General features: G+C 41.3%; 1 protein-coding gene across 4 annotated transcripts in view; it reads right to left on the bottom strand.

The window, feature by feature from the left end:
* The window catches only part of ralgapa1 (Ral GTPase activating protein catalytic subunit alpha 1), a 128512-nt gene that overhangs the window by 99205 nt on the left and 15498 nt on the right, over positions 1-13809 (bottom strand). For all 4 annotated transcript variants that reach the window (XR_009655632.1, XM_060933801.1, XM_060933799.1 and 1 more), the window contains exons 2-12: positions 13538-13648; positions 13206-13255; positions 12876-12933; positions 8187-8230; positions 7369-7546; positions 6692-6807; positions 4701-4839; positions 4398-4606; positions 1238-1480; positions 671-844; positions 505-573 (exon numbers count right to left, since the gene is read on the bottom strand). Coding sequence is in view for 3 of the 4 variants with exons in the window: in XM_060933801.1 (XP_060789784.1) it covers positions 505-573; positions 671-844; positions 1238-1480; positions 4398-4606; positions 4701-4839; positions 6692-6807; positions 7369-7546; positions 8187-8230; positions 12876-12933; positions 13206-13255; positions 13538-13648 (1391 nt within the window). In the remaining variant the exon portion in view is untranslated. The remainder of the gene's footprint in view (positions 1-504; positions 574-670; positions 845-1237; positions 1481-4397; positions 4607-4700; positions 4840-6691; positions 6808-7368; positions 7547-8186; positions 8231-12875; positions 12934-13205; positions 13256-13537; positions 13649-13809) is intronic.

Below are 13809 nucleotides of genomic sequence, written 5' to 3' on the forward strand. Positions count from 1 at the left end.
GAAGTGAATATCGGTGAATAATAATCAAGACGAAGTCGAGGTTATTATTCACCGATATTCACTGAGCCTGAGGCGGATAATTGTTTTAGTCGAAATACACAGGTGATCATTTTTTTAAAATAATTTCAAACTTCAAAATCGGTATGCAAATGTAATAACGGTGCAGCGCAGACTTGTCACTTACCTACACCGAGTCACATAAAAGACTTGGCTTTGAAATCGATAAAATAAATCACAATTCCACCGTACCTTTCAATAGTTTTCGACCAAACTTCGTAGCAGCTTTAGTGCTTTAAGGAACAGCATTTTCTTTCATAATTTGTAATTCTTCCTCACTTACGGTGACAAAGTGATTGGCCGCCATTTTGCCGAGTCACTTATTGAGAAATAGTCAGAATTTCTCGACCAATCAGCGCGCGTGATTTTCTATAATTACCTCTGTATGTATACTAAACAGAACTAATCCAAATCTAGCAAGTCATTAAGGTGTGATGCTGTGTGTACCTGTAACGTGGCCTGAACTCCTGCATGTATACTGTACTCCAACATCTCACTGTCCTTCATCACTCTTTCCTACACACACAATGTAAAGCACAGATTTTCGGTCATCCAGGTGATTATTAACAGATTAAAACAGTCTGATAGATAACGTTACTGATAATGAATTGACCTCGTTGTGGTTCTCTGGGCCGTGTCCTAAAACCGGGTCCTGCGGGTCAAGGTAGTGCTCGTCCTCCTCTGGTTCTGCCATAAACGGAGGCTTTTCCTCCTGAGAGATCCACTCCTGATACACACGCACCACCTTACGCATCGCTGCTGCCTCACACATCGGCAACAAAAATGCCTGAATACACAGAGAACAAAAACAGACGTGTTTTGTCCCAAGTATCGTCAATCAGCCAAGACACCGGACCTCCTGGATGTAAATAAACATATTCATAAAACCAAACGTGTGCAGTAGCATTTACACAAGGAATGCATTATTAATGAAAATCCAGTTTAGGAAGTATTGTGGGCGTGGCTAAGTGTAAACCAGATGTGACCCTGCTTGGTAATTGACGACTGATGTGTGTTTATCAACATGCGCATTAGGGGAAGAAAAATCAGTGATATCTGTATTTTAGATCCGAGACTTTTAGTTCAGATGTGCACACTACCGAAAATTAGGCCTGGAAACAGGAAAAACAATAAAATAATGCAGTGAATTTGACTGCTTAAATGGAAACTGCTCCGTTACCTGTCTGAAGATCTCAGTGATGAAGTTCACGTTGGTCCTGGAGGAGTACAGAACGTTCTTTACTACCTCTACGGCGCTGAGGTTCTCTCCATCCATGCTGCAGAGACTGGATGAGCTCGGTTCTCTCTCTGTCAGAGTGCTCGTGTTGGAGTGAGACTGCTCCGGTTCTCCTCCTCCTCCATCCAGAGCTGAAGATCGAGGACCACCTTCTTCCGAACGCATGGCCAAACCCGCAGCTGCTCTCTGATACACACAAAATTAATATCTGTACTCAATCATCCAGTTTAGTTACATTTTTTAATGAAGCAATTCAATGAATCAGTAAATCCAGACATTTTACAACATTTCTATATGATTCAGTCCAATCGGTTTAGGATTTGTTAGAAAACGAATCTCACCAAATCTCCCTATTCACAACAAATTCATTTGACACAATTTGATGACTTTCAGAAATGATTCAGCTGATCAAGAAATTTGAAATATCATGATGATTCAGTGCAATCAACTCTTTAACGAATCACTTCACTGCAGCCCAAAATCTCATATTTAACCTTGATTCAATTCAGATTTGAATGCCATTCATTCAAGTGAACTCAATTTGATTCAATTGTAATCCAACTCGGATTCTTATGGAATCAGTTCAATGCATTTTGAATTCTCAGATCTCAATTCAATTCATTTTATAACGGATTGTGTCAAACTGAAATGAGTTCATTCAGTCAACTCCGATTTCTTTAAGAATCAGTTCACTGTGTCTTGAGAGCTAATAGTTCACTGTAATTCAACTGAGTTTAGTACTGATTCAATTGGAAATAATTTGATTCTAATCAACTCTGACTCTTTAGGAATCAGTTCACTGTATCCTGATATTTCATATATTTATCCATGATTCAATTTTACAGTGGTGCTTGAAAGTTTGTGAACCCTTTAGAATTTTCTATATTTCTGCATAAATATGACCTAAAACATCATCAGATTTTCACACAAGTCCTAAAAGTAGATAAAGAGAACCCAGTTAAACAAATGAGACACAAATATTATACTTGGTCATTTATTTACTGAGGAAAATGATCTAATATTACATATCTGTGAGTGGCAAAAGTATGTGAACCTCGAGGATTAGCAGTTAATTTGAAGGTGAAATTAGAGTCAGGTGTTTTCAAATCAATGGGATGACAATCAGGTGTGAGTGGGCGCCCTGTTTTATTTAAAAGAACAGGGATCTATCAAAGTCTGATCTTCACAACACATGTTTGTGGAAGTGTATCATGGCACGAACAAAGGAGATTTCTGAGGACCTCAGAAAAAAAAAATGTTGTTGATGCTCATCAGGCTGGAAAAGGTTACAAAACCATCTCTAAAGAGTTTGGACTCCACCAATCCACAGTCAGACAGACTGTGTACAAATGGAGGAAATTCAAGACCATCGTTACCCTCCCCAGGAGTGGTTGACCAACAAAGATTACTCCAAGAGCAAGGCGTGTAATAGTCGGCGAGGTCACAAAGGACCCCAGGGTAACTTATAAGCAACTGAAGGCCTCTCTCACATTAACATTAGCCAATGTTCATGAGTCCACCATCAGGAGAACACTGAACAACAATGGTGCGCATGGAAGGGTTGCAAGGAGAAAGCCACTGCTCTCCAAAAAGGACATTGCTGCTCGTCTGCAGTTTGCTAAAGATCACGTGGACAAGCCAGAAGGCTATTGGAAAAATGTTTTGTGGACAGATGAGACCAAAATAGAACTTTTTGGTTTAAATGAGAAGCGTTATGTTTGGAGAAAGGAAAACACTGCATTCCAGCATAAGAACTTTATCCCATCTGTGAAACATGGTGGTGGTAGCATCATGGTTTGGGCCTGTTTTGCTGCATCTGGGCCAGGACGGCTTGCCATCATTGATGGAACAATCAATTCTGAATTATACCGGCCAATTCTAAAGGAAAATGTCAGGACATCTGTCCATGAACTGAATCTCAAGAGAAGGTGGGTCATGCAGCAAGACAACGACCCTAAGCACACAAGTCGTTCTACCAAAGAATGGTTAAAGAAGAATAATGTTAATGTTTTGGAACGGCCAAGTCAAAGTCCTGACCTTAATCCAATCAAAATGTTGTGGAAGGACCTGAAGTGAGCAGTTCATGTGAGGAAATCCAACAACATCCCAGAGTTGAAGCTGTTCTGTACGGAGGAATGGGCTAAAATTCCTCCAAGCCAGTGTGCAGGACTGATCAACAGTTACCGGAAACGTTTAGTTGCAGTTATTGCTGCACAAGGGGGTCACACCAGATACTGAAAGCAAAGGTTCACATACTTTTGCCACTCACAGATATGTAATATTGGATCATTTTCCTCAATAAATAAATAACTAAGTATAATATTTTTGTCTCATTTGTTTAACTGGGTTCTCTTTATCTACTTTTAGGACTTGTGTGAAAATCTGATGATGTTTTAGGTCATATTTATGCAGAAATATAGAAAATTCTAAAGGGTTCACAAACTTTCAAGCACCACTGTATTTTTATGCCTCCGCTAAGGAGTGAGGGAGGCGTTATGCCATCCATCACGTTAGTGCAATACATCAGGAGCAAGTGATTGAACGTTTGTAGTATTTACATGAAATGATCATCGTGACCAGCAGATGAACTGTTTTGATTTTGGATTCGATCCAAACAGGTCCAAAGTCACAGTAAGTTAAAATATCTGAAATAGTTTTTCTTTGATAGCTTCCTTCCCATTAAGGGTAGTTCTGATGTACACATGAATAACAAAAAGGACTAGCCTTGGTGGCAGAGGAGGTGGCGTCTCCATCCATGCTGTTGTCATGGAGTTTGACTTGTTTTGGAAACGATTCCATACGTCACATGTTAAATTTCACTTTGATATGATTTCATGTCAATAATAATTGGTTAGAAAGCAGTTTCATGCATCGTGACATCTCAAACTCAATTACAATTTAAATTACATTGTGTGTGTGTGTTTTCTTACTTCCTCTACAAGTAGTGCAATACACTAACCATTAACTTCCACTGTTCAATCATTACAACACTAGTATTTACTACACTGCATATCTGTCTGTTTTGCAACCTTCCTGTCGAACCCTTCCACGAATGGTTCCTCATTACACTAAAGACACAGTGCAGTACTTCTACTCTATTTACCTGGATGTTCTTCGGCACATTCTCTCCCTCCACCCCAGGGATGTTTGTCTGCGTGTTGGATTTGGGTTCTAGCCAGAAGGAGACGAGCCAACGGATGAAGATGACCCGTGCGTTCAGGAAGCTCTCTTTAGTGCAGTACACGGCCTCGTTAGTGTCAGGGTCCCTTTTAACAACCACGTAACACGGCTTCGGCCTCATCGGAGGAATGTCTGCAGATTCACACATAATGGGAGAAGAAATGAGATTAAAAAAAATAAATAAAGAATGAAACAAAGTGAAGCGGTTCTCATCAAGGGTTCTTACCCAGGATGGGGGCGTACAAGCTGCTCTCCTTGGAGAAGTTTGGGAAGATGTGAGGAAGATAAAACTTCTTAAAGTTGGCGAAGAGAAATGCGAAACCCTTCTCATGGTTCTCTCTACACCTCCACTCCAGACTCTTAGCCTGACACACACACACACACAAGAAATCTCAGGTGAATTTCTTTCCTCAACTTTTATTATTTACTTTTTTCCCCCCACACATACAGTGTCTTGCAAAAGTATTCATCCCCCTTGGTGTTTGTCCTGTTTTGTCGCATTACAAGCTGGAATTAAAACTGATTTTTTGAGGGTTAGCACCATTTGATTTACACATGTCTACCACTTTAAAGGTGAAAATTATTGTTTTATTGTGACACAAACAATAATGTTTAAAACACTGGAGTGGTTTTAAGGGAAACATTTAAATGTCTTGGAATGGCCTAATCAAAGCCCAGACCTTAATCCAATTGAGAATCTGTGGCATAACTTGAAGATTGCTGTACGCCAACGCAACCCATCTAACTTGAAGGAGTTGGAGCAGTTTTGCCTTGAGGAATGGGCAAAAATCCCAGTGATTAGATGTGCTAAGCTAATAGAGACATACTGCAAGAGACTTGTAGCTGTAATTGCAGCAAAAGGTTAGCCTGGGCCCGCCCATCCTAAGCGTGACGCAACACGAGGGCCTGTTGCGAGCTTAGTCTGGCCAGGCAAGCTATCTACAGCTCTTCCAAGCTCCCGAAAAATCGGGAACCAATCAACTTTGAGCATCTCCAACGGCCCTGGGTAGAGGCATGTTCAAGGCACTGACGTAGTAGAACTGCGACCGGAAGCCATAGATAGATTCTGTAAACAATGCCGGAAGCGCTTCATTCACGCTTCCGCATCTATTACGCATAGATGCTGTATTGAAAGCATTCAACGGGAAGTTCTCATTGAAAACGGAGCAAAGAGCAGCCCTGGAGGTATTTATTGAAAGGAAGGATGTTTTCGCCTTGCTCCCGATCAGCTTCGGTAAGAGTTTAATCTACCAGTTAGCCCTGTCGCGTCGCATACGTCAGAGGAAAGAGTGATGTGATTGGTTTAAGCTTCGTCACAGCCTTTTCTGGCTTCGACCAGTAGCAAACTGAGGCATTTCAGGGAGGCGGGTCAACCACAGGCTCTGGGAAACGGTTGGGCTTAATATCTTGGCCAGACCAATAGCTCGTAAAGCTTTGTCGCGTTAGCCAGACTAGCAAAAGGTGGCTCTACAAAGTATTGACTTTGGGGGGTTTGAATACCTATGCACACTCCAGATTTCTGTTTTTTCATCTTAATTATTGTTTGTGTCACAATAAAACAACAATTTTGACCTTTAAGGTTGTAGGCATGTTGGGTAAATCAAATGGTGCTCACCCTCCAAAAATCCATTGTAATTCCAGCTTGTAATGCAACAAAACAGGACAAACACTAAGGGGGATGAATACTTTTGCAAGACACTGTAAGATCAGGAATTCCCAAATTAGGGGTCATGACCTCACATGGTGTCACTTGATTTACAAACAAGGTCATGAGGAAAACTATTCTAGAGCGTTATTGAGTTCGTGTTTGGTTTTTAAAAACCTCTCGTGTCACCTTCAAGCTGTGTTGTGTACCAGCCTGAATACTTTTGAGGTCAGAGTTTTTAGTTTGAGACACAACTCATGACAACAATCACGATCACAATGACTGCAGCACGTTTTAAGAGAGTCAGAGCTCATCAGTGTGTTTAACATCACTGTGCAGGGAATCGCCAGAACACTTTATAGCTTGATTTGGAAACCTGATGGAGTGTAAGAGTTCTCGGTCAGATCTGGGTGTGTCTCTGTCCCAGGTCCTTGGCTTTCTCTGTGTTTCTCTTGGTGACCTGTGTATCCGACTGACAACTAACTTTAGCGCAGTGGAAAAGGACAGACCACCTTCTCTCTCTCTCTCACACACACACACACACACACACACACACACACACACACACACACCTGATTGACCATGTACTTCAGTAACGCCTCCAGGAAGTAACCAGTCAGATCCTCCTGAGCTTTATCTCCAGACTGGGGTAGAACCAGTGGGCTGATCTCCTCAGGCATCACCTGAGCTGTACATCACACACACACACGCACACACGCACACGCACACGCACACACAATTTAACTGCTTTTTACTAATTATATCAACATTAGAATCCTGATGCACCTTTAAGCAATATGCTAATAATAACATTTCGCTGTTACCCTGGAAATATATCTAGGCGGAGTCACACAGGGGCGGAGTCACACCTGTAACCCTTCACCACACTATACAGTTAGCATTATATATTTGGAGTTAGTCTCGCTGACACCGTCCTGATATTTTCCCTGCCTGCTGATTCAAAGTGATCTGCCATGTCACTCCGCCCACCTGCCATAACCCCGCCCACACCTCTAAAATGCACCAATGGCACCTTCACCTCTGGGTTCTTATATATTATATACAGTATGTGTTGTTATTTTACATATTTTCTGTTTTAAACTGATTCATGGTCTAAACACACTTTTGAACGAAAGAACTTCCAGAATTTTCCGAATTTCCAGAAGGAATTTCCCAATCTGTATTTCCCGCACATAATAAGAGAGAGAAAGAGAGATGCAATGAGAAAGAGTGCGTGATAGAGACAAACCCTCATGCAGGGTGAGTGTGGGGTTGATGATACTGTCGAGAGTGCGCGGTGTGTGTTCACACTGAGGAGCCGGGAATCCTGGGATCAAACAGGCGAAAATCCACAGCTGCTCCTTCAGAGCGTTATACTGCAGAGCCTGGAGCCAGAGCAGGAAGAGACGCACACCCTCTCTGCGAATCTACACACACACACACACACACACACACACACACACACACACTTACTTTTTACTTCAACAGCTGATGTATCCTATTCACAGTCACACTGATGAGATGAGATACCATGACATGGTTAAATTCTGGAATCTGATTGGTCAGAAGGTTTTAATCATTTCTGTATACTGGCTGTAATATGAACGGCAGGTTTATATTAACACACTCCAGCTAATAAGTTATCGTTTCTATAGTAACAACTCATTCACATCTTAACTGTAAACTGTTCAAACGTGCTACGTGTCATTCATTAATAAATTAAACAGTGTAATTGTTTGATGAATCGCTGTGGTATAAGCGGAATAAGAATCCAGACTACGCTGTTATAATAAATAACATTTTAGAGGGAAAAATTATTATTATTATTATTATTATTATTATTATTAATTTACAATTTCAGTTCCAGTCTATGCTGTTTGATACAGGATCCAATATGTTTTTCCTCTGATATCTGATCCACCATTTTTTTTTTTTGTTGACTATCAGTGAGCTCTCTGATTAAAACTATTATAGAAGTCTAAAATCTTTAAAACTTAAATTGAAAATATGATGGTGAATAAATTATTATTATTTATTATTATGGGAGGGTGAATAAATGAGCAGCACCTTCAGGGAGTTTCCAGTGTGCAGGAGTTTCTTCAGTATGAGACCTGTGGACATGTATAGAAAAAATTAGAAATATATGAACACACACCCACGTGCACACACACTAATAGATGGAGTGTAAGAGTTCTCGGTCAGATCTGGGTGTGTCTCTGTCCCAGGTCCTTGGCTTTCTCTGTGTTTCTCTCGGTGACCCGTGTATCCAACTGACAACTAACTTTAGTGCAGTGGAAAAGGACAGACCACCTTCTCTCTCTCTCTCACACACACACACACACACACACACACACACACACCAGGGCTTTACATTAACTTTTTTGCTCACCGGCCACTGTGGCTAGTGGTTTTCTCGAGTCACTAGCCATTCAGCCTTTTCACTAGCCACAATTTTGTTGCCAGGAAATCGCAGTTTTTTCTTCACCATGATACATTAAAGTTCAGAAGATCTAGATTTAATTATGAATGGCAGCGTATAATGTATCTCTACAGTAGCACTCAAGTATTCAGTGCTGTTAAGGTCGCTCCCTATATGAAAACATGCAACCAATTCAGACAAAAATATAAACAGAGTATTCTGTTTATTGAACTCAAATTCAAGCCCCTTACAATATGAAATATCGTATAATATGAAAAATAACATTCAGTACAACTGAACTGATTCTAATATTAAAAGTCCAATTCAAAGCATTTATCATTGAAAAACATTTGATGTTTTGATATGCAAGTATTATGTGTATTATCAAGTATTATTATGTATATTATGTATTAATAGTGTGTGTGTGTGTGTGTGTGTGTGTGTGTGTGTGTGTGTGTGTGTGTGTGTACATGTGTGGAGAGAGACATTAAATGTCCTCATTACATTCATCATCAGATGAGTCTGAATGGTCCATGAAAAATGGTCTTCGTGACCTGAGGCTTCCAGCAGGCCGTAAGTTGATAGCTGGAGCGAGATCAACTTCTTTACAATCGCGTGAACGTTTCTAAACAGCAGCTCCATCCTCTCCAGCTCAGCCGACTTCATGACAGCCAGGGCCTTGAAAGCAATGCTGTCCTGTAGTGAACCAGCCATCTTCGCCTGTTTTGATGTTATAGTACCGATGTGTGCATTTGACTTTTCATGGTCCTTTATAGTTTCGAGTTTAAAATTACTGGTGCCTGTCTTTGCCAGACTTTCTACAGTCTTCGCAGTACATGGTATTTTTGATTTTGCTATGAACTAGCCAATCTCACCCGAACTTCCATTTGTCATTGAACTGTCTTATCTTCCTATTAGCGTCTTGTTCATCCCCATGGCTGTAGCCAGCTCTGAGGCCCCCGCGGTCCGGACCTCGGTCATTTTTAAGAGCTGAAAATACATTTGTACGCTAAATATTCAACTGGATAAAAAAATAAAGAATAACATTAAAATGTCTCCGTAAAAAGTGCAGTGTTAATGATGTTAAACGTTGATTCTGTCTCTGTTTGGTGCACGTGGCTCTGAGACCAAGAACACAAAAGCGAATGAGTGCATGTGCGACTCGGGGGAGGAAAGCAGTGCAGGAGACACGGGGTTTCCATGGTAACCATCAGCACACTTTCATGAAGCTGTTAAATTTACATTTTCGAACTTTGTAGTCAGCTGGGATAGGCTCCAGCTTGCCTGCGACCCTGTAGAACAGGATAAAGCGGCTAGAGATAATGAGATGAAAAAATAAATATATTATTTCCCAGCTGGGGGGTCCGTATCGTGAAATACCGTGACCTTGGCCCAGAGGCCTCGGTCAGTATTTTCAAGACCTTGGTCACGGTATTTCACGATACGGACCCCCCAGCTGGGAAATAATACACACACACGACGGTACTGTTCCGTCCCGGGTTACGAGAGATGTGTTACACTGATTCTGACAGCATGATGACATCGTGGCTACAGCCTACAAAAAAAAAAAACCTTACGAATGAATAGGTACGCCTTTTCGACCAACAGGGAACCAATTCCATTCAGGATTCTTTGAACAAGAACAGAATCCATTTTCTGTGGGTCGAAAAGGGGTAACGTCCCAGTTCAGTTATACTAAACATAGGCACTAATGGAACGCTGCTCAGCCAATCAAATTATGCTGCTTTTCCACTACAAACGCGGCTGAGCCGTGCCGTGCTGAGTCGAGCTGAGTCGAGCTGAGCGGGGCTGTTGGAGTTGCATTTCGACTACAACCGCGCTGAACCGTGCTGGCTGGAAGTGGGTGGACACATTGGGTGGAGTTAGCGAAAGTGGGTGGACGTCACGTGATGTCGTTAAGCAGCGCAAACAGTGACATCAGTGACAGTGGCGGAACAAGTCAGAGCCGGGCCGGGGGCGGGGCAAATGACCGGGCACTTTATTAAAGCTTATCATAACATCATTTTAGGCTACAAAATGTCCGCAACTGCGGTGTTTACCAATTTCAACACTACCGGGTGCAACTATGTTATTTAGTACATCAAGTCCTTCAAACGAACATGTAACTCAGAAACAAAAAACATTAGGATACTGTACATGGCTCATAATAAAACATCAATAGCCTATACTGCGCACATTATTTGAAGGGCATACGAATGAGCGCTCAGAGTGGTGACAGGAAGAGTCAGAAATAAAAGGAGGGCGGTGCAAACCTCACTGAATGCACTGTGTTTACCAATTTCAGCACTACGGGGTGCAACTATGTTATTTTGTACATTAAGTCCTTCAAACGAACATGTAACTCAGAAACAAAAAAACATTAGGCGACATACTGTACATGGCTCATAATAAAACATCAATAGCCTACTGCGCGCATTATTTGAAGGGCATACGACGAGCCTTGCGCTCCGCGAACTCGTCCACGATGCTCTGTATGTCACTGATTCAGTGATCTTTTAAGCGGTAGTCTCACGACCCGGATAGTAAACAATAAACATGGAGGACATGGAGTCGTTAGTGTTGCTGGTCTTGGTGCTGTGGCTTGTTGTCACCGACAACGCGGACAGATACTGGCAAGAGCGTATAGATGAGGCGAGGCGCATAAGGCTTCAGAAATTCTCGTAATTCGTAATTATTCTTCTTCCGGGTTTGCGGTGTTTACAGATCCCAGCGCGCTCGCGGGGCGTGTGTGGGCATGTGAGGACACTCCTCCTCACCAATCAGTGCACAGGGGAGTGTCTGCTCACGCCCCCAGCCTCACTCGGCATGGTTTGGCTCGCTTCAGCCCCACTCCAAAACGGTGCGAGTTTTAGGGGCTAAGCAGGGCTGAAACGAGCCGAGTCGTGCCGGTTTTTGGTAGTCGAAACGCGAGCCGTGTCGGGCTGAAGTGAGCTGAAAAAGGGTAGTGGAAAAGGGCCATTAGTGAGTCTGTATATTACTGAACTGTTGTATAATTAGCTAATTAGCTGATTATAGCTGAACCAGGGGAAAATGGTGCATTCCAGGACCACATTCAGGAACCTGTGGTGTAATGTGAACGTGGCCATGTTTTGCCTCTAGTGGCTTTCCATATAGGATGCGCCATCAAAACCCTTTATTCAATATCTTGAAAGAGGCTAAAGAGGAGCTCAAGAGGAGCTCATATGACTCTCTGAGCAGATCGGGTTTACTTTTCAGGTTTACTCCATACTACATGTGCAGCAGCGCAGTTGCAGCCTGCCTTGTTTGTGATTTTAAAAATAAATCATTCGATAAGCCAAAGCAATAGAGTGGAAAGTTTCAACTTATGTTTGCCTTGGATAACTTTGCCTAAAACATGGTGGTGTATACTGATTTTTTTCCCAGAATTTTTTTGTGTGTAGGTGTAACAGATGCCAGATTGTTAATGTACCTTGATTCCAGAGGCTACATGGTTCGGGTTTCTTTAGTCCTCATTGCTTGGGCCAGATCAAACCATTAAACAAGCTTAAATTATTCTTACTCTTGGCACATACATGATTTTTTTTTTTCAAAACTGATGATATTCAGTTCAAACACCATTAAAAGTAATTTCAGGAATAGATCTTTGTATGACGTGTAATTCACCCCTCTCATTTAAATATGTCGAAAATGTTTTGGCATGCGCTTTGCGCATCACGGACCTCAGTGATTTTAAAATGCTGCTCCGGCCCTGCTCATCTCTGCCCCTTTTTTCCCGAGCAGCAGGGTTTGAAACTCCAGCTATGTGCCGCCACATAGTGCGCTTGTCAGCAACTTTGTTGCTTTGTTCATTAACCGCAGGTTACCGTATCACTGATTTTATCTGAGACGTTAACGAACGTTCTTAACAATTCTAACATGTTGTCAGAATGTTTATGCAGGTGCTCATGGGAGTTGTACCGCAGGCGCGTAATATTACATTGCAATGCGTTTATTATATCAGATGCCTTCAGAGAAAACTACAATTAAAATATATTGTCATACCACAGAATAAACCACCCGCCAAAGTGGCTAGTGGGACTAAAGTTATTACCCGCCAAAGCCGAATTTTACCCGCATTTGGCGGGTGGGCGGGTGCTAATGTAAAGCCCTGACACACACACACACGTTTAACCCTTTCCACACTGTTTTTCTCCTCATGATCTGCTTTCTATCTTCACTAAAAGTAGAAGTGATATAAAATTATTTTTAATCATTTAGAATGTTCTTAGTTTCTTTTTTATTTAAAGTCAGATGTGTAAAGAAGAATAAACAGAGAGAGAGAGAGAGAGAGAGAGAGAGAGAGAAAAACACATCACCAATGCTGTGAAACTGCCATCGTCCATGAATCCGCTCTGGCAACAACTGCAGAATTTTCTGTAAGTAAGTAAAAAAATAAATAAATAAATAAAAATTTGTATATGGGGTTTTAGATGTTTTTAAATTTTATAATATCTAGTCACCTAATACACACACACACACCTGGTTTTTCTCTAAATCAGTGAGGAAGTGCTCAGTGTCCTGGTTTCTGTCTGAAGTGTCATACATTTATAAACACAAGTGTGTGTGTGTGTGTGTGTGTGTGTGTGTGTGTGTGTGTGTGTGTGTGTGTGTGTGTGTGTGAGAGAGAGAGAACCTGCACTTCTTACCTCAAATATGAAAAGAATGGAGTCGAGCTCTTCCCTTTGTGATTTATGACCTAGTGGAGAACAGAGACACGATTCACACACACACACACACACACACACACACACACACACACACACACACACACACACACACACACACACAAATGTGGCTCATTATTACTTAAATATATACACAAAAATATGAAATAAAAAGAAAAATAAAGAGGAGACAGACATATAGGATGTAAATAGTAATGAAAGAGATCATGAAAAAATATGCTAAAATAATTAGGATAAAAAAAGTGCATTAAATACTCAGATAAACTGCTGAATTTAGTGTGTGTGTTTTGTACCTTTCTGTTTCAGGTTTGCTTCAATACTGACGAAGTTCTCGAAGAAGACGTAATAGATGTGAGAATAATTCTGGTCAAAGAAATGTTTCAGTTCAGCCGATTCAGCGTTTTCTATTACACACACACACACACACACACACACACACACACACACACACACACACACACAAAATCGCATGTTACATTACACCTAAATACAGTATATACATTTATGCACATTGTATTCTTAAACAAAAATATTAAAATAATTATAATAAATATACCACTGCATG

Source organism: Neoarius graeffei, chromosome 11 (assembly GCF_027579695.1).
Source record: "Neoarius graeffei isolate fNeoGra1 chromosome 11, fNeoGra1.pri, whole genome shotgun sequence".
In the NCBI taxonomy this organism is placed as follows: domain Eukaryota; kingdom Metazoa; phylum Chordata; class Actinopteri; order Siluriformes; family Ariidae; genus Neoarius; species Neoarius graeffei.